General features: G+C 33.2%; 2 protein-coding genes across 2 annotated transcripts in view; one reads left to right on the forward strand and one right to left on the reverse strand.

Moving 5' to 3' along the window:
- LOC114341818 (WD repeat-containing protein on Y chromosome-like) overlaps positions 1–14201 on the forward strand; it is a 49298-nt gene extending 35097 nt beyond the window's left edge. The window contains exons 9-11 of the mRNA XM_050653172.1: positions 797–994; positions 1703–1838; positions 13968–14201. Of these exons, the coding sequence (XP_050509129.1) occupies positions 797–994; positions 1703–1838; positions 13968–14201 (568 nt within the window). The remainder of the gene's footprint in view (positions 1–796; positions 995–1702; positions 1839–13967) is intronic.
- Positions 14202–20213: 6012 nt separating this feature from the next.
- LOC114341823 (neuronal acetylcholine receptor subunit beta-3-like) overlaps positions 20214–27781 on the reverse strand; it is a 69993-nt gene continuing 62425 nt past the window's right edge. Inside the window, exons 9-11 of the mRNA XM_050653698.1 lie at positions 24247–24399; positions 24012–24178; positions 20214–20434 (exon numbers count right to left, since the gene is read on the reverse strand). Of these exons, the coding sequence (XP_050509655.1) occupies positions 20285–20434; positions 24012–24178; positions 24247–24399 (470 nt within the window). The 3' untranslated portion in view covers positions 20214–20284. The remainder of the gene's footprint in view (positions 20435–24011; positions 24179–24246; positions 24400–27781) is intronic.

Below are 27781 nucleotides of genomic sequence, written 5' to 3' on the forward strand. Positions count from 1 at the left end.
CGTGTTTCAGAATATATTAAAAGTCTTTACACAAACAAATATTTAAATACATACAAACTTTTAACAATATTTTTAAAAGTTTATCCCACTTATTGTTCCTTAAATTTGCATATACCTAGACAAAGGAATAATGAAGTAATTCGTAAAATCTTTTAAGTCGACAACCGTCTTTAGACATTCCCAACTTTTTATATAATAACAGGTAATTATAATCTTTCCTTTACAAAATGTTTACTTAGGGCGATGCCACATTATGCGTTTTGATCGGATGCGGTGGAGACGCATCCGTTTCCAACGCTACCGGACCGACCTGTCACACTATGCGTTTAGTCTCGTGCAGTTGTAAGCGCGTAACGATGTCTCAAACCGCATCCGTTTCCTACTTCAATCAATCGCTTTTAGTACTTTAATACTTGGTTTAAATGCTTTTATTATATTCTGAAACACGAAATATGAAATGCCTTAAAATTGTTTATGCTGATACTGATTGGTTAAATTATTGATAAACCTAATTTCATTTATAACTGTAATAAGAGTTACTTTCCACGTTAACAACAATAAACAGAATAATTCAATTTGGCCGTTACGAATTGAACGTTACGAATTTGTATAGTTACGAACTGTCGCCATTACGAATTGTCGCCGTTACGAACTGTCGCTGTTACGAATTGTCCGTTACCATTATTGTCCGGTTACGAACTGTCGTGTTACGAGATGTCATGGAACCAAATTTTTACCACAATTTAGGAGAATATTATTTATTTGTTCTTCAAAAATGTATACTATTGTTTTTTAGAACACACACCAACAAATGGGAAAGATCGAACATTTTGCTGACGTGTTGTAATCATATTGCCAGCATACGGACAAATTTTGAAGACAATAATATTGAAAGATTAAACGAAACGTCTATATTACCCTCTCCTCCTTTACAAAACAGTGTGTTAATACCCAATTGTTGGCAGATACCTATTACAGAGTTAAATGAAGACAAGTAAGTACAAAAATAATTGAATCGGTTATTATGGTAAGGGAGTCATCTCCATTTTTTTTTTTTTTTGGCATTTACACTTTCTGTGGAATTTGTATTTACACATGGACACGTCTATTCCATATGAAAACGGGTCAACTTTCAATATTATTAGCGTAAGCACAGCATACCCTGCAAACCAGTTCAGTTTGAAAAGGAGCCATCTACTAGAGATAACATTCTGCAACATTATTTTCCACAAAACAGTTATTTTCCTAATAGTCTTAAAGATAAAAGTACCAGAGAAAGTTCCACCTGTTGTCAATCTGGTGGTATGGGAACGATATTTATTGTCGTTTTCTGTACTACTTGATTGATAACTTATTTTGTTTCCCGGTAGATGTCTCTAGGATATCCGCGGCATTTCTTTCTTTGCAATTTGGAACGGCCCAAAGCGAAGTACTTTAAATTGGAGAGAACAGGATATGGGACTACTGATGAGAGGAAAAAGTCCCCGAAACCGGTATTGAATATCCCTGCACTCTCCGATTTAACTAGAGTATAATGCTACTGTATTTTTTGATGGCAAAGAAATTGAAAATGTTTATACATTTTTAAAAAGTTTTTTGCCTCTCCTGTAAAATTTAAGAAAGGGGAGGTGACCTCTTCTCAAAACGACTGATTCAGTTAGTTTTTTTCTTGTTGTATTAACTATTAACTCTAACATTTTAGCCAGTGTAATGAGGAAGAGAGCACAGAATCGAACGAGGAATTAACTTTTATAACAGAAAATAATTCCTTTGATTTATGGACTGTGAAAACTGATATAAACTACAAGATTGCAGTACTAGAAGCCAAGAAGATGCAGGTATGTTTTTCTTCTTATTGCGCAGTCTCCTTTCGAAGATTGGCTATCCAAATGCAACTGTAGCTTTGGCTTTGGAAACTGCTGCACGAAAAATTTCTGCAGATGAGCGGTCAAACCATCTTCTCAGGTCCTTCAGCCACCAGTTCTGGCGTCTTCCTACTGATCTGTTGCCCTGTACTTTATCTTCTAATATGATTTAAAGTAGATCATATCTTTCCCCTCCTAATACATGGCCCAAGTTTTGCATTTTTCTTTCTTGGATTATTCAGTATGTTAAAATTTGTTAACTTGAAAAATTATATGTAAAACGTTGATAGTTTAGCCGCAACATAGGGGGTCCCGTGGGAAATTCTAGCTCGCCGTGATTTGATGGTGGTATTATAGGTTTTTTTGGGTCGCTGAATTCAATGGAAGTGGTATGGAAGCCCAAATATGGTGTGTTTAATTGTTGTTAACAAATTATGGTAAAATTAGGTATTTTTTCAGGAATTGTTAGAAGCCCTGTAAATATTTTTTTTATTGACATCCCAATTTATTAAAATCTGCCGTTTTTTTACAAAGTAATAAGCATTAAGTAATATTTATGGCGGCTAAACTATTGACATGTGGCGAGCATACCCATTAATAAGCCGCTCTTGATGTTCTAGGAAAACATAAATAAGCACTACACTTGTTTTTAGCTCACACTAGATCACTAGTCACTTTACGTTTTAACCTGCGCACTGTACACATCTGCATCAAGTTCCTTGCTAGGTGGTTTGGGTGTTCCCGCAATCGGTCCTTGTATTTTTTTATTCGATATGTAATTTCTTCCTTTACATAAGTTACCTCTGCATCTCGATATACGGCGTTGTTGGTGATATACCACGGTATATTTAAAATCATCCGTAGTATTTTGGATTGGAACTTAACTAAGTATAACTTCTATATTAGAATTTGCGTCTGTTCCCCACAGTTCTATACCATAGGTCCAAATTGGCTTCAACACCGCTTTGTATAGGAGTAATTTATTTTAGGTTAATAACTGGGATGATTGTTTTCCTATTAGCCAGTATATACTCTTACTTTATGGCCCGGTTGTTTTGGTTTGGAAAATATGTGTCTTTTACAGGTCAGTTTTCCATCCAGGTGAATCCCAAGGTACTTTACATCATCTTTCTGTGGTATTTGTTTGCGGTTAACACATACAGGTGGACAGGTTCCTCTACGGTTTGTAAATGTTACATGTATCGACTCTTGCTCATTTGGTTTAATTCTCCATTTTTTAACCATTTTTCGACTTCAGTTATGTTATTTTGTAGTAGTTCTGATGCGATGTTTGGATTCTTGTTGGAGCATAAGATCGCAGTATCATCTGCAAATGCAGCTGTTGTTGTGGCAGGTGATGTTGGAAGGTCGGCAGTGTAGAGTAGGTACAGGACAGGACCCAGTACACTTCCCTGGGGGAAACCCGCTGTTATGGGTTGGAGTTCTGATATTTCATTGTCGTATTTGACTCTAAAGCGTCTATTTGTAAGGTATGACTTTAGTAGTGTGTAATAATAGATTCTGTTTACTATTCGATGTGCTTGTTGAATGGTAGAATGTTTCTGCCTGAATCCAAATTGGTGAGTTGGAATTATTCCCTTGTCTTCTAGGAGAGGCGTTAGTCTTGTTAATAAAACTTTTTCAAACACTTTGGATAGCACTGGTAGTAGACTGATGGGCCGGTATGATTCTACCCTTTCAGGTGGTTTGCCTTGTTTTAAAATGGGTGTTATTTTTGCTACTTTCCATTGTGGCGGGAAATAGCTGATTTTCATGATTGAATTGAATAATTGTGTTAGATATGTATATTCTATTTCCGGTAGTTCTTGTAATATTTGTCCTGTGATTAGGTCGTACCCTGGAGCTTTTTAGGGTTGGTATTGAATCTTATTGTGGCCTTTATTTCACTTTTCTTGAATCTTTTATCTGGTAATTAAATTGAGTAATTAAATAAATTGAGAGTGTTAAGGTCTTCTTTGATGTATTTTTGGTCGTTGAATCGAATGCGACTAGTCGCGATTCTTCAAAATATGTTCTTATTTTGTTAATAACCAAATTATTATTCGCCGAAAAGCTCCAATAATGCGCTATCTACAGCAAGTTTGCAGTCTTTTTCATATTATTTTTATACACTTAATCGATTGCCACCAGTCGTGATAGCTTAAACCACATTCCGACTTTGGTATTAGTAAATTATTGCAAAAATAACGCTTTATAGTAAGTTTACTCACGATTTTTGCTGTAAATTTTAAAAAACCACTTGGATTGACATGAAATTTGGAGTACACGTAGCTAACATGTCAAACAAAACAAGTTGTTTTAGAAAGATATTGTGCTGATGTGTGCTTTTAACCTGGGGGTGACTTTCACCCCTTTTCGGGGGTGACTTATTAATTCTAAGCAACTTTTGTTCTTTACAGTTTTTTTACTCAGTCAATACTTCTCAAATTATTTGCGAGTGAATATGTTAATTTTTCAACAAAAAACCCACGTTTTTAGACGGTTTTTAGCAAATAACTCAAAAAGTAAATATTAAAAAAAAAACAAATTTTCCTAGCAAAAATATAGACCATAAAAAAGTGAAAAAAACGGTATATATATGAGGTCTGTAGACCCAGTAGAGGCGGAGTTGTAGCTAATGAACAACAGGTTCATATTCGTCAAATTCCAAATCGAATATTTCAACATAAAATAACCAAAAAATTAAGCCTTTTTGAGGAAAACTTATTACAACTATTTAAATCTTTTAAAAAAACTTTATTATTGTTTTTTGAAAAAGTATCTAGTATCAATAATAAGCCAGTTACGCTCAAAATTAAGTTGTTCCCTTTATTCACCCCCTAATTAGCATCTCAAATGTAATTAATCGTTACCGCTTCACAAGTTGCTTTATTGATGTTGTATTTATATGATCTGTAAGTTTCATCATTTCGAAAGTGCTTATAAAAAATCCAAAAACGTGGTTTTTTTGTTGCAAAATTAACATATTCACTCGCAAATAACTCGAAAAGAATTGACTTAGTAAAAAAACTGTATAGAACAAAAGTTGCTTAGAATTAATCAGTTTATCTACTTCCGGACTTATTTTAAAGGTTTCTTTTTTTACCCCCGAAAAGGGGTGAAACTCTCCCCCAGGGTAAAAGCACACATCGGCACAATATCACATGTTAGCTACGTGTACGCCAAATTTCATTTCAATCCAAGTAGTTTTTTTTATTTAGAGCAAAAACCGTGAGTAAACGTACTATAAACCGTTATTTTTGCTATCACGACTAGTGGCAATCCATTTAGCGTATAAAAATACTATGAAAAAGACTACAAGCTTGCTGTAGATAGCGCGTTATTTCGAGTTTTTCGGCGAATAAACAATTATTTTGTTATTAACAAAATAAGAACATATTTTGAGTAATGGCGACTAGTCGCATACGATTCAGCGACCAAAAATACACCAGAGAAGACCTTAACACTATCTTAAGATGAGAGAAACAAAACTTAAGGTAATTGATGGATTCGACCGTTACTTGATGGAAGTTCATTTTATCTCACAATAAAACACTGAAAAACGTTTGTTTTTCTATACTTCCACAAAATTTATTACAACTATGTTATTACTACAGCTGTTTCGGCAAAGTGCCTTTCTCAAGTGATATATTTTACAATGTGTTTGCCTTTTTAAGTCTTTAACTGAAGAGGTTGAGGAGTGGGGAGCTGTTTGTCTCGAGTTGGTCATTCAGAATTATATCTGTATTTTTCAATTTATTAATTTCCATTGATTCTAAAAGTGATAGCTTAAGGCCTTTATTTTGAATATGTAGAATTTGAAACTCTTCATTGAAAGAATGATTATGATCTAGACAGACATAAAACAGACACTTCTACATACGCACTTCACCTTCTAGATCATAATCATTCTTTCAATGAAGAGTTTCAAATTCTACATATTCAAAATAAAGGCCTTAAGCTATCACTTTTAGAATCAATGGAAATTAATAAATTGAAAAATACAGATATAATTCTGAATAACCAACTCGAGACAAACAGCTCCCCACTCCTCAACCTCTTCAGTTAAAGACTTAAAAAGGCAAACACATTGTAAAATATATCACTTGAGAAAGGCACTTTGCCGAAACAGCTGTAGTAATAACATAGTTGTAATAAATTTTGTGGAAGTATAGAAAAACAAACGTTTTTCAGTGTTTTATTGTGAGATAAAACTTAAGGTAGTAAGGAAATTGACAGAGTATACATGCCGGATAGAATTAGGAGACATTGTTGAAAAATAAAAAATAATGCAGAATAAATACAAAATATAAAGCTTGAATGACTTATGAGTTTATATAGACCACGATTTGACTGAAAAAGAAAGGAAAATACAAAGCATAATAAGACAAAGAGCAACCGAAGAAAGAAAAATGGAAAACAAGTAAGAATGGGCTTTAGTAACATAACAAAAAAAGGAGTGGTATGTAATTGGACTACAGGGAATGAAAAATTAGAAAAAGCAACAAACTGATAAGAGCTGATAGGACTGATACGAAGGAAACGACCCAAACAAGGAGCAATGCACTAATTACTGATTATAATGAGTGAGAAAGTTAAAACAAGAAAAATAATAGAAGGAGGAAAAAAGACGGCTGTTAGGGGGCATAAAAAGAGAAAATTCACAAAGTAGATGATACTAGGGACATTACAAAGTCCTTTTTTAAGGGGGAGTTTAAAGATCTAACTAATAAGGTAATGAAATACAAAATAGATGTTACGACTTTACAAAAATCTAATCAAATGGGAAATGGAATAAGAAGCACCATTTAAGAGTGAAAAGTGACGGGAAAACAGGATGCTGTGAAGAGGTTTCGCAGTTGTAAAAAATTTTAAAGGGAAAGTTATGTCCTTGAGATGGGATTGTGCGTAATAAGAATGAATGGAGAAAAATGGAATATAAGTATAATTAACATACACCCAAAAAAGATGATGAAACAAAAGACCAATTCTACAAGCAACTGACGGATCAATATGAGCATATACGAAACAACTACTACTAAACGAGACAAGCAGTTTCTATGAAAAATCTGAACTAAAAATGAATATAAAAATATTAAATTTAATGTTGTTCTGAAGCTATTTTCTTGTGGCATTTTTACAATTTTAACTATTTATAATGGGAAATAAGCCACAATATTATTAAAAAATGATTTTTATTAACGTTTCGACGCCCAAATCGGGTGCCGTTGTCAAAATACAAAATACTACTAACATAAACAAAAATGTTGTTGCTTAGTAAAAAAATTCTTCTAATAATTTATTTAATTTGACTTATTTATATCGGCAATTCAGATACATATGATACATTTTAAAGTAGAAGACTTTAAAATGATATTGCCCATATTTATGACTATATATATGACAATCAAAGAAGGATACTGGATATGAGACTCAAGTGTATAGAAAACCAACACATACCAACAGATATCTCAATTACAAATCAAATCACATCAACGTTAAAAAGGGAATCATAAAATCCTTATATGATAGAGCCAAAATTACTTGTTCTAACGAAAATTCATTTTTAGAAGAAAAACAATTCTTAACATCTGTTTTATTAAAAAATGATTATCCTTTATCGTTTATAAATAAGGAATTGTCAAGATTGGATCGAATGGAACAGAACAACATAGAACGGGATCCTACAACATTCACAAGAAATAATACGAGGAAAATATCAATACCATACATTAAAGGACTATCCGAGAAACTTAAAACAATAGGAAATAAATTCAACATTTCAACAACATTCAAAACAACCAACACATTGAGATCTATTCTATCTAAAACTAAACCTAACAATGAACAAGAAAGGACAAAGAATTTATAAAATACCTTGTGAATGCGAACAGTTTTATGTAGGTGAAACATCAAGACCATTAAACGTTAGAATAAGTGAACATCAATCTTATATTAAAAATAGAGAATTTGATAGATCTCAAATATGTCAGCACGCATGGGATAATGAACATAGAGTTCAGTACAGAGATTCAAGTATAGTCTTGAAAGAAACAGGTAGTAAAAAGAGAAAAATCAAAGAAGCGGCTCTAATTATGCTAAACGAAACCAATTGTGTCGCAAATTCCTCGGTGGAATGCAGTAGGATGTGGATACCCATACTGAAAGAGGAAGTCAATAGAAAGAAAATACCACAATTAGTAAGTCAATAGTCGAGTTAGTACATATTTTATATTTTAGTATTACTTATATATCCATGTATTATTGATATTATTTATAATTTAAACAAAATTATAGTAAAGTCAGAATTTGGTATTAATTTTGAGAGTAAATTAAATGTAAGACCAAATACTTACGATGTCGGGATAGTATCACGAGGTTTTTCCTGGTTTTCCCTCGTGATTTTCTATCAGATCACATGCTATGATTTTCTTTTTATTTTTTTTTGTGACGGATATTCTTGAGTTGGGGTTGATTTCATGTAATCGAATGAACTATCTTTCAGTAAAGTCGTCCCAGGAACGCAACTCATAAATATTGGCAATATCATTTTAAAGTCTTCTACTTTAAAATGTATCATATGTATCTGAATTGCCGATATAAATGAGTCAAATTAAATAAATTATTAAAAGAATTTTTTTACTAAGCAACAACAGTTTTGTTTATGTTAGTAGTATTTTGTATTTTGCCAACGGCACCCGATTTGGGCGTCGAAACGTTAATAAAAATCATTTTTTAATATTTTGGCTTATTTCCCATTATAAATAGTTAAAATTAAATTTAATATAATAATAACAAAGAAAACAAATATACCAACAAACATTCATTCGGGAAGTGTACTGATAGAAAGTGTTGAGAAATACAAATACATGGGAACATGATTTCAGAAAATTATCATGAAACACAATTCTCGGCAACCAAAACCTTTAGGCATGGATCCCGCGTACCAAAAAAAGTATATTAATAACAAGCTGAAAAGGACATCGCACACATCTTATGGAAAATATAATGTAACTCAAATTCAATAAAATTTATACGATTAGATTCGTTTTAATATAACGATCAATTCTTATCATTGCGCCAACTCTTAATTATGATTAATTACGGCGCAAATTGCAATTAAAGTTTATCAAAATTACATTTTTGGAGTCCATAAAATGTTAGTTTACAATCATTATTGCTCTGAGTGCTATTCATAACAGCTTAAATCCAGCTGGGCCTAAGCGGATTAGTGAAACTAATCCGCTGATTTATGGAGTACCGAAAATCTGGGTATTTTAAAATATTTTTTCTCTCTCTAACTTATGTACCTACCCATTTGATTTCAGATTTATTTATATCAATTTCTGCTCTTATTTTTGAAAATAGAGAGTTGGCGCAATGATAAGATTTGATCGTTAATTTAAAACGAATCTATTGGTTTAAAATTTTATTGAATTTGAGTGACATTATATTTTCCATAAGATGTGTGCGATGTTAGTGAAATTCTAAGCTTAGTAATACAGGGAAAGATAAGAGTAGGAAGGCGTATAGGAAGAAGGAGAAGTGTATGGTCGAAGAATTTATGGGACTGGTTTTAATGAAATTCGATAGAACTCTTCAGAGCAGCGGTAGATAGAGCAAAGATGTTGATGATGATATCCAACCTGCGATTTGGAGATGGCATTAAAGAAGAACAACCGCCAATCCAACATTATTCTTCCGATGTACAAACATTTTCAATTTCTTTGCAACACGAAAATGCAGCAGCTGCATAATACTCTGGTTAAATCGGAGAGTGCAGGAAGAGTCTATACCGGTTTCGGAGGTTTTTTCCTCCTCATCAGTAGTCCCATATCCTCTTCTATCCGATTTCCCCAGGTATCATACTTTGGGCCCTTCCGAATTGCAAAGAACGAAATGCCACGGATGAACTAGAGCCATCCACCGAAAAACAAAGTAAGTTATCAATCGTTTTTATTATTGTCGTTTTCTGTGCTACTTAGATTGATAACTTACTTTGTTTTTCGGTAGATGGCTCTAGTTCATCCCTGGCATTTCGTTCTTTGCAATTCGGAAGGGCCCAAAGTATGATACCTGGGGAAATCGGTGAGAAGAGGATGTGAGAAGAGGATATGGGAATACTGATGAGGAGAAAAACCTCCGAAACCGGTATAGACTCTTCCTGCACTCTCCGATTTAACCAGAGTATTATGCAGCTGCTGCATTTTCGTGTTGTAAAGAAATTGAAAATGTTTCACTGGCGGAGCGTCCATGTAACCACTGTTACCATTGGTAACAGTTAAAAATCTTGCAAATAAATATTTTATGACGGTGAATAATTCTATTTACCAATATTTTTACCAATAGAAATATATTATTATATTATGTGCTAATAGTACCTAACTCGGTAAATATCTCACTAAATAGCCAACTACTCGTAGACACGAAAATATTGGCGAGTTTATGTGACTCCGTTGCACTTTATTATACTCTGTTACCAGACTTTCTGGTGACAATGGTTATACAGGGTGAGGCAAATAAAGGGCCTATTAGAAATATCTCGAGAACTAAAGGCAACAGAATCATGAAAATTGGAATAAAGGGGTTTTGGAGGATGATCTATTAAACGAAAATATTTTCATCTCTTTGCAACTTCCGGTTATACCGGAAGTTGCTTATAACTTCGTTTTTTTAAATGGGACACCCTGTATATTTTTACATTCTTGGATTCTCTTCAATGTCTTCTTTCTTAAAATATGAGGTTTTGTAATATTATACAGGGTATTTTAAAAGATAATTAAGTTTTTCTTATTAATTTCGTAGCAAAATTAACACCCTGTAGAATTGTACTAGTTTGACATCTAAAATTCTACTTACGTTCAAATAATTTTTAATATACTCTACTATTGTTAAGAATCATTAGTATAGCTAAATTGGGTTGATCGAAACTCGGAATGAGTATTTTCTGAGTTTTCTTAAATGGAACACCCTGTATTTTAGTATTGTAATGAAATGATATTTTATGATACTTTTCTATTTCTTAAGCATTCCCTATACCTAACTGCTTTAATTTGTGCTTAATTGTTAATCGCTTCAACAATCTTAACTACGTAGGTATTTTGATAGCTAAACCATTATTGGTAATTTTAAGGACCAGTCTGGATTAATATGTATTTATTTCTGAAAAATTATTTGGCATTGAGTATTTTCACGGCCAACCTAATAAAATTTTACGTATTTTTTGTTGCAATTACTGTTTAGCTTGAATCACCAATATCTCACAAATTAAAGCAGTTAGGTATAGGGAATGCTTAAGAAATAAAAAAGTAAAGTAAAAAAGTGGGTGTTCCATTTAAGAAAACTCAGAAAATACTCATTCCGAGTTTCGACCAACCTTGTATACTAAAATTAAAAATTTAGCTATACTAATTATTTTTAACAATAGTAGAGTATATTAAAAATCATGTGAACGTAAGTATAGTTTTAGATGTCAAACTACTACAATTCTACAGGGTGTGAATGTTGCTACGAAATTAATAAAAAAATGTAATTACCTTTTAAAATACCCTGGATAATATTACAAAACCTCATATTTTAAGAAAGAAGACATCGAAGAGAATCCAAAAATGTAAAAATATACAGGGTGTCCCATTTAAAAAAACGAAGTTATAAGCAACTTCCGGTATAACCGGAAGTTGCAAAGAGATGAGAATATTTTCATTTAATAGATCATCCTTCAAAACCCCTGTATCCCAATTTTCATGATTCTGTTGCCTTTAGTTCTCGAGATATTTCTAATAGGCCAGTTATCTGCCTCACCCTATATACGCACGCTGGCGCTCGGGACCGGGTAGTGACTGAAAATTTTGAAGAAGCGACAGCATAAGCGCGCTGTGTATCAGTAGGGCTGTTACCAAATTTAAAATTGGTGACAGTACCTATAAAAAGTGTGCGTGCAGTTAACCATAGAGTGTCGCTTCTTAATCGATCAACTACTTGAAAAGTAATTCTCCTTGTATAATTTTGAAGAAAAAAAGGAGATTATTAAAAATGAAAGACCTATTTTAAACAATTTAAAAAAGGAATAAAAAAAAGTAGTTCTATATTTTAAATTTAACTGGTACAGTGAAAATCCTTGGTTATATTTATCGTTGCAAGAAAAATATATTGTATTTTTGGGCATGTCTTCTGGTTTCTACAGAAAAATGGGTGGACCCGGTTCACGATTTAAATGGTGTTAGATTTTTAAAAAGGAGACATGAAATTTCTCCGTTACCTACATGTAAGATGTATACCCAATTTGATTCAGTTTGGCAAAACAAAAATCAAAAGTTCTCTTAACCAAGCTTTTAAAGCAAATATTGCTAAACATAATGAGTTTGTTCAAAAATAGATAGGTATATGGTATATCCTTAGCACACTTATAAGAGATACTGTATGTTTTTGGGCCAAACAAGAACTAGCGTTTCGTGATCATTTTAACTGCGACGACTCTGACAATCGAGGCAATTACGGGGAATTGTTAACATTAATTTCCAAAAAAGATCAAAAATTTTGTCAACATCTAGAAACATCAGTTTTTTCGAGAGTTTCAAGTCATATACAAAATGATATTATTGAAGCTACACTCACCGGCAAAAAATTCCGCCACCCAAAATTTTTGATTAAGTTTGACAATTTATAACTTTATTATTTGTGCTCCGATTTTCAAGATTCTTACACCAATTTGTAGGTACATGTATTCATATTGTTTGGTATTATTCCGGTAAAAAAATTTTTTGCTTGCATGTCATTGTACAGAGGTGAAAGGAAGCGTTGTATTTTCTCCTAATTTTAAAAAATCTGTGGAAAAATGGAATAGCTGATTTTGTTTCATAGTCCTGTCATATTTTCCCGGAGGCATCATCAACATTTTGTTTTTTGAATTATCCCAATATCTTTTTTCTTGTAAGAGCTGTACCATTTTTTGTAAATAAAAACACTGATTGACTCATACAATTGAGGTTGGATTGATAATATTAGAATGCCCGCATGCAGCCCAGATCTCAATCATATTCAGCATGTATGGGATGAATAAAAAAGCTATCTGCCGTCATCCTAGGCCTCCAGAAAAGTTGGTACATTTATGGCCCTTGTAGAGGAATATCGGGCTATTCCCCAAGCAAGGAAAACACATCTTTATTAGATGCTAAACAGATTGCGAGCAGTCGTTGCTGCAAGAGGTGGACATAACAGCTATTGAATTGTTTTGTTTTCTTGTTAAATTTGTTTTGTTTTGTTAATTTTAGTGCGTTTGATATTTTTAATTAAATAAACCTTCAAAGCAGTGTTTTTAATTACAGCTCTTACAATAAAAGAGATATTCAGATAATTCAAAAAACCAGGCCTTAGTGATACCTCCAGGATAATACAAAAAGGGTATGAAACAAAATCAGGCCTCCAATTTTTCCACAGAATTTTTTAAAGTTAGGAGAAAAAACAACGCTTACATTCACTCCCGTATAATGCCATCTAAGCAAAAAGTTTTTGTTACCGGAATAATAGCAATTGACATCAATACATGTACCTACAAACTCGTGCAAGAATCTTGAAAATCGAAGTACAAATAATAAAGTTATAGATTGTCAAACTTAATCAAAAATTTTGGGTGGCGGAATTTTGTACCGGTGAGTGTAAATATACATTTAGCCATATCTTTATTTTTTTAAATAAGGTTTTTTGCATTTGGTTTTGGTAACACTTCAGAAAAAGTCACGCGTCGCCACTGAAATGTTTAAACATTTTAATTCATTTACTCTTTTGTTTGAGTATTAAGGAATCTTTCTTGTTGGAGCTTTTACCACGCTGAGCAGATGAGTTGTGAATTATTTAAAATTCTCTCATCTTAATTTCCTCGGCATCCTGTATGATTTATAAATTTTGAAAATCTCAGGAGGTGTAACCAAAGAAAGTATTCCACCTGTTGTCAATCTGGTGATACGGAAACGATATTTATTGTCGTTTTCTGTGCTACTACGATTGATAACTTACTTTATAATTTTTCCAGTTTGTTACATGTTTTACTTATTTTTGATGCCGTTTGTGTGAGTTCCTTCTTAAAGTCTTAATATGTTTTTTTAGATGAAGGCCCACGTTGCTAGCGGAGCTCCATATTTAGCGTTAGATCTCTCCGAATTCGAAGAGCTAAAGCTCTCAGACAATCTTGTAATACCAGAGAAGAAGGAAATCAGAAGCACGATAGATAAAATCAAAAAACGTTTGGAAGACGTATCTATGAGGGAAAAAGCTTTCTCCGAACCGTCCAGTAGCAGATCAAAAAAATCGTCTAGAAGCAGTGTTATTTCAATTATGTAATTACTAAACTTAGTTTACTTAAAACTTAGTTTATTTTGTACTTTTATATATGATTGTCTTATATACAGACAACCAAACTTACATGGAATCATGTGATATGTTTTATTATTTTAAGCTATATTCTTCTTCTTCTTATTTTGCCCTTTAATTCGTCCAATTTTGAACATAGACTTCCCCCAGTTTCCTCCATTCGCTTTTGTTTAGTGCTTTCTGTTTCCAGTGCGTTCCTCCTATCTTTTTAATGTAGTCTCCCCATCTCATCTGGGGTCGTCCTCTTGCTCTCTTTCCTGTCCATTGTCTCCATTGTTGTATCGTGCTATTCCACCTATTGTCCGTTTGTCTAGCGTTATGACCTGCGAAGCTCCATTTTAGCCTGGCTATATGTTGGCCTGCGTCTTTGACTTTTGTTTTATTTCTGACCCAGTTGTTTTGCTTTTTGTCTGTCAATTTTACTTCTAACATTGCTCTCTCCATGACTCTTTGTGTCTTCATTATTTTATCCATGTTTGCCTTGGTCAAGGTCCATGTTTGGCATGCGTATGTGAGAATTGGGAGTATGCACTGGTCAAACACTCTTGTTTTTAAGTATTGTTGTATATTTTTATTCTTTAGGACCCATTTTAATTTTCCAAATCCTGCCCAGGCCAATCTGACCCTTCTTTTTACCTCCGCTCTTTGGTTTTCCTTATTTATTTTTATCGTCTGTCCCAAATATATATAATCATTAACCGCTTCTATTGTGGTGTCGTTATATTATAGCTTTAATTAATATAGCTTCTAATATAGCTTCTACCACCACAATAGAAGCTATATTAATTAAAGCTATATTTAATTTTTTTCCATTGCACCTCTCCGGATCCTGACTACAGGTTATAGAACCAAATCAACATACCTGCGAGCCATTAAAGCTGGTAGGATTAAAATTAAAAATTTATTTACCGATCATAATGCCTCTACAGAATATGACACTTTCTTTTTTATATCTGTGAACAGATCTGGCAGTATTCGTTCTTACTTGTTTTCCTCGACCTCTAAGTACACGAATTCCTTGATCATCTGATTTTACATAAATCCTACTTTCGTTTGAAAATAGCACACTTTACCAATTTCCAATGTTCCAGTTTTGATGTTAAAGACACCAATTTACCTGATTAATCTTGTGCTGCCTGGATAACTCGGGATCCCGTAACTGAGTATATCCCATCATAGAAAGAAACAAAAACAGAATGTTTATACTTTATTAAATTTTAAATACGTTCTATGTCCGTCCCACCTTGACTTTACAGTATAAGGAACATATCGATGGCTAAAAGGACAAATATTGTATGACCAAAATTGATGTTTCGATCAATTTAAAAGTTTGAGTTATCCGTGATAAACCGTACATACTTTAAAAGTAACAAAATTACAGTTAAGTTTGTGTTACACCTTTCTTTTATATCTTATTTAGTTCGATTTCTGTTAGGGTTAAATGTTATGTTTCTAAATCACGTTTAACAAGCTAAAAGTAACTCCCTGTATGTACATCCAATAAATGTGAAGTAAAACATGGACATACAATATATTATTTCCATACTGCAACGACGAAACTATTATAAAATCAGGTTTAAAATAGTATTAGTAGTATTAACAAGTAGTACATACGCAGACTTGTGCAACACATACTATAGGTTGACGACCTCCAATAATATTTACAAAATATTGTATCTTTGGACATACAATAAAAGAGTCGTTTGGTTTTAATTTTGTGAACAGAAATGTGTAACAAATATTGTATTATTGGACATACAACATTTGTGCTCTAAGTTTATGGTACTGTTAATGGACATATATCTTTAACGCTACTTTAGTAACTAGCAAACCGTTCTAAGAGGATATACAATATTTGAGCACATTAAAGATTTCATCTCGACTGGTATAGACCAGGGGCTAATTCATTTTAAACAAAAATGGACATACAATAGTTGTCCTCTTAGCCATCGATATTATGCAATGCAGTTCTTATGAGAGTTTTAGCACCGTGATGCCGATTTTATCAAAAAGAATTTGTAATCGAACATTAGAGAGATAAAATTAAAACTGTTTTAGAAAGACAACCTCCAATTTTAAGATTCGTGTGCGTTTAAGTTTATTTGGTATACTATAGTTATAGTCCAGGGTAATAAGGTTTTTTCCATGACACTTGAAGCGCCAGGGTACTGAAGCGTTTTTTCGACAGGTAATACCTATAAGAGCAAATTGTAACTATTTCCTGCGTAGGATCTGGCGGCCATTTTTATTTATAAACAATTAAGTGTCAAAAAATGGCATTTTTCACTTTTTTTCCAGTCAATGGAGAAACAGGGAAACGTATGGTTTTTTTAGTTCAAATATCTTCGACATTATGGAAAATGCTTTAAAGTGACGTATTATAAAGTTTGATATACTCATTTATTGTATTGCAAAAAAAAATATTTTCGCAATAACTGTTGTAAAAATTAGTGTACAGCTTTGAAATTTTTATCAAATAAGGGTTCTTTGGTGCTTAATATGTGATAAAAATTTCAAAGCGATTTATTCAATTGTTTAAATTTTATTCAAATTGTTTATCCCAGAGAGCATTTTTTTGCAATAACATGTCAGACAAAAATGACCTTAGAACCATTCCACAGGTGTCAAATGAAAAAACATGAGCTATGTTTTCAACTTAGTTTAAAAAAAGTAAATAAAAAATGCATTTAGTAGTAATAAATAATTATGCAAAAGTATCGTAAATCTTTCCTTATAAACTTTTTATTTTGTTATATAAGAAATTATACATATTTATTACAATTTTTTATCAATTATGATATAGATAACATTACTTGGCAGTTATGCACTTAAAGCAGGATAAAAAAGTTAAGTTTTTTGGAAAAAGTTATTCAAAAAGTTTATAAAAAAAAATTGACGATACTTTTGCATAATTATTTATTACTAATACATGCACTTTTTTATTCACTTTTTTAAACCATGTTGAAAATGTAGCTCATGTTTTTTCAATTGACACCTGTGGAATGGTTCTAAGGTCATTTTTGTCTGACTTATGTTATTGCAAAAAAATGCTCTCTGTGATAAACAATTTGAATAAAATTTAAACAATTTAATGAATCACTTTGAAATTTTTATCACATATTAAGCACCAAAGAACCCTCATTTGACAAAAACTTCAAAACTGTACACTAATTTTTACAACAGTTATTGAGAAAATATTTTTTTTGCAATTACGACCTTTTTTAGCAATTATATTAACAATAAATGAGTATATCAAACTTTGTAATACGTCATTTTAAAGTTTTTTCCATAATCTCGAAGATATTTGTACTAAAAAAATCATAGGTTTCACTGTTTTCCGTTGATTTGAAAAAAAGGGGAAAATGCCATTTTTTGACAGTTAATTGTTTATAAATAAAAATGGCCGCCAGATCCTACGCAGGAAATAGTTATAATTTGTTCCTATAGGTATTAACTGTCGAAAAACGCTTCAGTACCCTGGCTGCTGAAGTGTCACGAACAGGGTATATTTTTGTCTTATTACCCTGGCCTATTATTACTTATTACACCTATGGATCCTAAAATTGTAGATTGCCTTTCTAAATCTGTTTTAATTTAATCTGTCTAATGTTTGACTACAAATTCTATTTGATAAAATCGATATCATGGCCTAAAACTCTCATAGAACTTCATTGCCTATGTTCCATATACTGTAAAGTCAAGGTGGGACGGAAATATTTAATTTGCGTTATACAGTCCTTATTTTTAGTAGTTGCGTTCAAAAACTGTGTGTAACAACATAATATCATTTAAATTTGAACAAAATGTATAGAATAGCCTAGCTCTGGAAAATTCATTAGAATGTGAGGATTAATATAGACTAGGGTCTGCCTTCTCTTAATGGAGAGGAGATAGAACGGGTAAATCATTTCAGGTACCTTGGTAGCTGGTTAAATGTACATTGCGACTCTAATGAAGAGATAATAACTAGAATCGAAATATCACGTAAGGCTTTATGACTTGGAAACCAGTTTTATAACAGAAACCTGTCGATAAATATACGCAATAAGGTCCCGAAATGTTATGTGTGGTCTATCCTATTGTATGATTGTCGGACATGGACGTTAAATACCACAATGCCAAACAAATTAGAATTATTCGAATTGTGGTGCTATCGACGAATCTTAAAGATATCGTGAGATTCGTCCATTTAAATGAGGATAATCTTCACATTATGAATTCAGAACGTCTGCTTATAAGCATCATAAAGAGGAGAAAAACTGGAACTAAATAGCATTAGCTTCGCCTTATAATACAAGGAAAGGTGGAGGGAAAAAGATGGATTGGTCGAAAGAAAGGTTCATGGCTGCGTAATATTAGACAATGGTGTGGCTCCACACTAGAAGAGAAAGACAATAAGAAAAATTCAGAACTCGTTAATTATCGACGGAAATGAGTTCAATTTTGTTATTTGAGGGTTTTTGGGGTCGCTGAAAACGAATATGACGTCAAAAGTGATCTCCGGAGTACCTGGTGCCCAGGGTACCTACTGTGTACCTCGTCTTGTGGAGGTTTCGGCAAATTCAATAAAAATTAGTCAAAAATCATTACTTGGGGGTTTTTGGGGCCGGTAACGACGAATATGACATCGGAAGTAATTTCCGGAGTACCTGGTGCACAGGGTACCTACTGTTTACCTCGTCTTGTGGAGTTTTCTGCAAAACATTTATTAAAAAATTAGTAAAAAATAAATACTCGGGTGTTTTTGGGGTCGCTAACGACGAATATGACATGCGTTCTCCGGAATACCTGGTGCCCAGGGTACCTACTTCTTATGGAGTTGTCGGCAAATTTATTAAAAAATTAGCCAAAAATCATAACTCGGGGTTTTTGGGTCGCTGACGACGAATATGACATCGGAAGTGCTCTACGGATTACTTGGTACCCAGGGTATCTACTGTTTACCTCTTTTTCTGGAGTTTTTGGCAAATTCATTAAAAAATTAGTTAAAACTCATTATTTAGGGGTTTTTGGGGTCTCTGACGACGAATATGACATCGGAAATGATCTCCGGTGTACCTGGTGACCAGGGTACCTACTGTTTATCTCGTAACTAATGATGTTTGGCTAATTTTTTAATGAATTTGCCGAAAACTCCAGAAATTGAGGTAAACAGTAGGTACCCTGGGTACCAGGTACTCCGTAGATCACTTCCGATGTCATATTCGTCGTCAGCGACCCAAAAACCGCACGAATGAAGTGCTTATAAAATTTTCCGAAAATTTCATAAGCAGTAGGTACCCTGTGCACCAGGTATTCCGGAGATCGCTTCCGATATCATATTCTTCGTTAGCGACCCCAAAAATCCCCGTCTAATTATTTTTGACTAATTTTTTAATACATTTTTTGCCGATAACTCCACAAAAGAGCTAAACAGTAGGTACCCTGGGCACCAAGTACTCCGAAAATCACTTCCGATGTCATATTCGTCGTTAGCGGCCCCAAAAATCCCCGAGTAATGATTTTTGGCTAATTTCTTAATGAATTTTAATGGCGAGGTAAACAGTAGGTACTCTTGGCAACAGGTACTCCGGAGATCACTTTTGACATCATATTCGTTTTCATCGATCCCAAAAACCCCGAGTAACAAAATTGAACTCATTTCCGCCGATAATTGACGAGTTCTGAATTTTTTTATTGTCTGTTTGAGATGCACTTTAGGAAGGCATTTTTTGTATGCAGTTTTTCAATATTATATCATGGCTCGGGGTCATAAAGTTTCCTGTGGCATTCACGAATCGAATGCAAAAAGAATTATTAAGATCCGTCTTGTCTTTATTTTTTGGAGGTAAGGCCGATTTTAGTGCTTTATTGCTTCGTCCAATAGAGAAAGGTTTCAGGAACTTGTAAACATGATGACAGCCAACGTCTGAATACAGACACGACACCTAAAGAAGAAGAAGAAAAATACATCCAGGGCATGGGCGTGTTACAACTGCAGCGTTAAATGTATTTGAATATTTATTAATTGTAAAAGTACACTTCAAAAACAATACATGTTATGATATACCTATTTAAGTGTAATTATTTTTTAAAACTATGGCATAAATGCTTAACATCAAGTAAATTATGAACGTTAGTCTATCTACAGCAGTTCCCATAAGTACCCATATTGTTTGATGCTTTTCCTGTGTGTCGTACAAGTTGCCATAATTGTCGGCCATCTAAAAAAATTATCAATAATCATTAAATGAAAGCGGAGACCCACTATACAGGGTGTCCCGAAAAGATTGGTCATAAATTATACCAGACATTCTGCAGTCAAAAATAGTTCGACTGAACCTAACTTACCTTAGTACAAATGTACTCATAAAAAAAGTTACAGCCCTTTGAAGTTACAAAATGCAAATCGATTTTTTTCAATATATCGAAAACTATCAGAGATTTTTAACTGAAAATAGACATACTCGTATATCATTCTCATGGGAGAAGCGTCTTAAAGGAAAATTAAAGTGAGATTTGTCTACCCCATAAAAATTTTACGGGGGTTTTGTTCCCTTAAACCCCCCCCCCCCAAACTTTTTTGTACGTTCCAATTAATTCATTATTGTGGTACCATTAGTTAAACACAACGTTTTTAAAACTTTTTTGCCTCTTAGTAATTTTTCTATAAGCGAGTTTTTATCGAGATGCGACTTCTTTTTTAATATATTTACATACAAATTTTATGGGGGTTTTGTTCCTTCAAACCCCCAAAATGTTTGTGTACGTTCCAATTAAACTATTATTGTGGTACCATTAGTGAAACACAGTGTTTTTAAAACTTTTTTGCCTTCTAGTCTTCTTTTGATAAGTCACCTTTCATCGAGATGTGGCTTCTTTTTCAAAATAAACCCAAAAATGTACATTATAAATCAATTTTCAGATTATAACAGGTCTCTATGTATAATCGTACTTAACCATATACAAATATGTGGTGGATTCGACAAATATTCAAAATATCTCGATAAACACTGCCTTATCGAAAAAGTACTAAGAGGCAAAAAAGTTTTAAAAACATTGTGTTTAACTAATGGTGCCTCAATAATAATTTAATTGGAACGTACACAAAAGTTTGGGGGGGTTTACGGGAGCAAAACCCCCATAAAATTTTTATGGGGTGCACAAATTTCACCTTAATTTTTTTTAAGATGTTGCTGCCATAAGAATGCCACATGTCTATTTTCAATAAAAAATCTCTAAGAGTTTTCGATATATGAAAAAATATCGATTTTCATTTTGTAACTTCAAAGGGCTGTAACTTTTTTTGTGTGCACTATTGTATATAGGTAAGTGAGGTTCAATCAACCTATTTTTGACCCCAGAATCTGTGGTATAATTTATGACCAATCTTTTCGGGACACCCTGTATAATGCCATACATGAATTATTAATAGTAGTGTAGGAAACAGAGGTTGAACCTTGCAAAATGGACACAAGGCCGGTTTTATTTTTTGTTCTGGTATATCAAGGTGTGCTGTAGCCAAAAAAAAAATAAATAAAGGAGGGGTTAAAAAAATTTTTTTTTGCTTTTTGACCCATACGGACATGTGCTCCATCAATAGGATTTTTCATAAATATATAAGATTGTTGCAACATCCCTGCGGAAACTACCCCTATCCTTGAAAATAAACTGCAGAAACTACCTTTATCCCTTGAAGAGCATGTTTTTACGATTTTCTCATTACCTGTGCATTTTTTTAAAACAAAACTTATACAGAATTAAAGACCACTATTTTCTCTACAAATAAGGTCCTATGCACTTTTTTGGTATATACAACCGTTACGGCACAGTGGTGCCGTAAACCTCAGAAATGCTTTGGCGACCTCCAGTTTTTGTTTTTTTTTTCGTCACCCATTCATTTTATTGATAACGTACTAATGGGAAATAAAAGAACACACTGTCTGATACACATTATTACCTATGCATATTTTATTTTATTTGCATGCTAAAGCCACAGTGGTGGCCCAAAATCAATTTTTGGTTATTTTCTTTATTAATTCTCCTTTTTTTTGGGGTGGTTGGTTTCGGAGAAAATATGTGTAAATAACATCAGTATATGGATAATCGCTGAAAGTATTTTACTCTAGCATAGGCGGTTCAGATGGTATAAAAAGGGATTTTTTAAAATGTAACACCCTGTAATTAAAAAATTTGCAATTGCCCTTAAATGAAACCTATACCGAAAAATCAGCCACTTATTTTTGATTAATTGCCGCATTCTTAATTTTCATTACAATTAGGGAAAAATAATTTTTCTATCTACCGAAAGTATACTTTTCCGGACCTGATTGTAGGGAGCACAGTTGTATTTAGGGAGGAAAAGTAAAAGTGACGTCATGGTATTTCATTCATGAGATATAACTTATTGACGCCCTGTACAATATCTATTTTCTATTACATAAGTATCTATACATTTTAACGTTTATTTATAAAACACCCTGTATTTTGCAGAATGATAAAAAACATTAAATTGTTATTTTGATTTAACAATGTTTACATTAATAATTTGACTTATATTTGACAGTTGACAGTTATATTGTACCTACTTGTTAGTTTTAGTTTTAATAAATTTTGTTGGTTAGTTACATAAATAAATTAAGTAAAAATGAAAAAATTACTTGTTATTTGAGGAAGGTGGAAAAACCATATGTATAACATGGGAGTAAGGTGCCTTTCCTCCCTCGAATGTTTACTGCCCTCCGCTACGCGTCGGGCAGTAAACTTCATTCTCGGGAGGAAAAGTAGCACTTTCCTCCCTTGTTATACAAATAGCTATTTTTTAAAAACATCTTTTTTAAAAATTTGTCAACTTTGGGGCGTCACCCCCGCTAAACGGTGGGTGATAGACATATGCTGTCGGGAAATAAATAGTCGGAAATATAGTCCTCTTCATTTTACTATTTAGTAAATTTTTTGAAAAACCTACAGGAAGGGCTACGTTACCGCACGCAGGCTACGCAAAAACCACAAATTACCCTCTTTAAAGGGATGAAAATGGTTAGTCTCATAATAAGCACCCCTTGATGTACCAGAAAAAAAAATAAAACCGGACGTTTGTCCATTTTGGGAGGTTCAACCTCTGTTTCCTACACCTAGAATATAATTCCTCGTAGTAGACGAAAATGAATGGAACTCAGGAAGTACATATTATGGAACAAATAAAAAGACCCAATAAAAAAGAAACACACACGACTCAAAACTCAAAACTATTATTTGTAATATGTATTTACGAACAAAATTATTAAGAAATGCACAACAAGGAGTGAAAAGATGAATGTAGAGTACAAACATCTGCAAGGAGTAGAAATCTTGTTTGCAGAAACTGAAAAATACCTCAACGTGGAATGAAGTAAACACTTCTGTTGTATGTAGGCATATATGAATTTATTAAAAAATCCTTAAAATTTATCCACGAAGGAGTGGAATCAACTGTTGGTTCGTAACCTTTCACCTGAACATAAGTATTTACCTTTAGAAGTAATAATTGAGGTAACATGATCTCTTAAAGCAGAAATCAATTCTAGGAAGAAAACCCTACAACTGTATCATATAATGAAGAAAAAAAATGTATATGCATACAAAAAAATATCACGGAACACAAAAATGAAAGTTTTCGAAGCAGTTTCGAAAGCTGGAAAAAACAAGGAATAAATCATAATAATGAAAAATTGCATAACAAGCTGAAACCCACAAAGAGTTATAGATCTAATGAGGAAGATGATCAATTATTTGCCATCGCTGTATTAACTTTTTACTTACCTTCACATTAGGTAGACACAAAAAGATCCTTATAACCTTGCTAGTTAAAATTCTGCAGAGAATATGAGGCACAGCCTTCTTATGATAGCTTCGAGCTAAATTAACAACTACAATTGACACAATGATGGCAATTAAAATGGCCACAAGTGTATAGCTATAAAGGGTAACTAAAAATAAGAAATAAAAATATTTACTTTGTAAAAAATGTATCATTTATATCTAAAAAATGACTAACCTATGTACGGAACTCTCTTAGAATGATTAGGCACAATCAGTGACAAGCTAAGCAAAATTAAAGTACATATCACAAGTTGTACTGAAACCATCGAGATCTTCAGTTGGCCAAAAGGAGAGATCCAAAAGCTTGACAGTAAAGAAATGGATATAACTAAAAGTAAAAAGAGGTATATTTATTTAATATGTATATTTCATATAATAATATTTCTGCTTAATGTATGCTGATGATGCAGTGTTAATAGTAAATAGTGAAAGAGACTTAGAACAAAAACTGGAACAGTGGAGACAAGCTCTGGAGGAAAAGGGTTTAAACCTTAGTAGGACAAAAACAGAGTATTTGGAATGTTCATTTAGAGATGAAGTTACTACAAATAAAATGGTATCTTTGGATGGTGAAATGATTGTGAAAAGCAATAGTTTTAAGTACCTAGGATCGGTATTACAGAGTAATGGAGAAATAGATGGAGATGCATGCAGTAGAATTAGGGCTGGATGGATGAAGTGGAAAGAAGCGAGTGGTGTGTTGTGTGACAGAAAAATTCCAATGAAGTTGAAGGGAAAATTCTATAAAACAGCCATAAGACCGGCTATGATGTACGGAACTGAATGTTGGGCAGTGAAAAAGAAAGAGGAACAACGAATGCATGTGGCGGAAATGAGAATGCTTAGATGGATGAGTGGAGTGACAAAGAAGGATAAAATTAGAAATGAGTATATTAGGGGAAGTCTAGGTGTGGCACCAATTGATGCCAAAATGAGAGAGCATAGGTTAAGATGGTTTGGTCATGTTCAACGTCGAGACGTTAACCACCCAATACGAAGAATAGCTGAAGTGCAGATTCCTGGAAGGAGTAGGACAGGAAGACCAAAGAAGACCTGGGGGGAGACGATAAGGCAGGACATGTTGGTAAAGGGGATTAACATTGATATGGCCCAAGATAGAATTGTGTGGAGAAATGCAATTAGGGAAGCCGACCCCGCATATGGATAAGGCAAAGAGAAAGATGATGATGATGATTTTATATAATAATATTTCATTAATAAATTAATAAATACAAAATAGAAATATAGAAGCTGCAACATTATCATTCAATCTTCGCTTGACCACTGCTGGACATAGATTTCCCTCATAATGTTCCATCTATTTCGATCTTCTGCCATCCATTCTGACATCTAATTCCTATGACAACGTTTTAGATCATCAATTCAACGTGTTGGTGGACGACCTCTGCTTCGGTAGGCATCATCTCTTGGTCTCCATTCTAGTATCTACTTTGTTCATCTATTATCCGCCATTCGAGCCACGTGACCTGCCAAGTTCCATTTCAATGTTGCTACTCTCTCTAGTGCACCAGCCACTCCTGATCTTTGTCGTAGCTGGCGGCTTGGGATTTTGTCTCGTAATGAAACGTCAAACATAGCATGCTCCATCCCCCTTTGAGACACACAGAAGCTGAAGCATAGCTGTGGCTATATGACAGAAAGTCGAGTTCATTGTCTTTATAAAGGGACAGCGAAGTCAACTTTACTAAGTAACAAGACATTTACTCAAGACAGACACTACAGATTATACTATCTGATTGAGAAATCAACTGTACCATGCCAATGGCCATTAGTTTTCAAAGTATGTAAGCTAAATAAAAAAAATCTGTTAAAAAATAATTCCAGATTTTACTGATATAGTGATATATACAGGGTGAGTCACCACTAAGGAACGGAAGCAGCGAAATGGTAAGAGATTTGAAAAAAATTTTAAATTAGTAGTTTGTAAGTTGATAAAAGCTACATTTTAAAATTATTTTGAAATATACAGGGTGTCCCAATAAATGGCGGCGTATCAAAGTTATATTTTTTTTATGGAATACCCTGTATTTTATTGCATTTTTAATTGTCCGCAAAAAATAAGGTATAGTTTCATAAGTCTTCCCTATACCTATGTACAGAGTGTTCTGAGTTATGTTGACTTTTCTTAAAATGTAAAGTTTTAAAAGAAGGCTTATTCTCAAGTTATTTAAGAAATTATAAAAACATTACTTTTACATCTAAATAGTTGGATATTGGTTGAATGTATTCCATAATTAATTATTACACATTTGTCTACAGGGTGTTCAAAATTTATAGTTTCATTAGTGGGGTATTCAATGTGTCATATGATGCGTATTTTAAATGGAACACCATGTATATTAATAAATAATTATACTTAACAAATGTACCTCTTTCGAATAATATATGGATGTCCTATACCTAGGTCTCATAGTTTTTGCGTAATTTACAATTATTTAAATTCTTACTCTGTAAATCGATTTTAAAACAAAAGATGAAGTTAATTAATGTCATTGTATGACATTGTCATTTTATGACAATACGGTCTGGTAATTATCTTATAATTAATGCATTCCATGATTGATTATTACACATTTATTTACAGGGTGTTCAAAATTTACAGTTTCATTATTAGATTATTCAATGTAGCATAATATGATGGGTATTTTATTAGAGCACCATGTATATTAATCAAAGATTGTACTAAACACAGGTTCCTGGGTTAAGAAGTGCAGCATTTACAATATTTTTAATATATGTATGTATACACCGTTCTTAGGCGTCAACGTCTTCCCTTCCCGTACCGCTCCTCCATAGGCCGATCAGACGCCAGTTTATTCCAGACCAAGCCGTAGACTCTATCGAGTTTTATACTACGGCGTTGGCCTTTTATAAATTTCATGACCTAGCTGACGCTCGAACCAGCGACCGCAAATCGCAAATCCACTAAACTTGTTGATCGACTGAGTCCCAGCTAACTGGACCGTCAAGACCGACTATTTTTAATATAACTTTATTTAAAAAATTCATCTTGGTCAATCCTGGTGACCTAGGTGGCCAAATATATGGACCGAATCTATCTATCCATTTATTTCTAAATTTTATGTTGAGGTTGTTCTTAACATCACGTCAAAAATAAGCAGGAGCTCCGTCCAATTGGAGCCACATGTTTGTTCGCACGCTAAGTGAAAGGTTTTAAGAAGGATTCAAAAAACTTGTTTTAAGAAATTTAAAAAAGTTGCTCCATTCAGATTTTCGTCAAAAAAATTTGGGCGATAACGTACTGGCTCAGAATACTGCCCCAAACATTAACACTTCATCGGTGTTGGCGATCAACATTAAAATGTTTGTTTACTGTATCATAATCAAATGAAAGCTATGTCTATTAACTAGACGATTATTATTAAAAGTAGGTAGATTCGTCTGTACACAATACATTCTTAAAAAAATCAGGATCTTCTCCAAATTCTAAAGTCTATAAACGAAAAGTTAAACGTTCCTGTTCTGTCTAATGCTGGTGTAGTTGAGTTTTATACGGATGATAGTGGTTTTTCTTATGTATTCTACATACACTTGTTTTACTGATCTCCAATTGATTCGACATTTTTTACGTAGGTACTAGTATTTGGGTTTTCCGTAACAGAATGCAGGACATCAAGTTCGTTGACGTCATCAAAAATAAATGGTTTATTTTTATTTAACCTATGCAA

Source organism: Diabrotica virgifera, chromosome 6 (genome assembly GCF_917563875.1).
Source record: "Diabrotica virgifera virgifera chromosome 6, PGI_DIABVI_V3a".
Taxonomy (NCBI): domain Eukaryota; kingdom Metazoa; phylum Arthropoda; class Insecta; order Coleoptera; family Chrysomelidae; genus Diabrotica; species Diabrotica virgifera.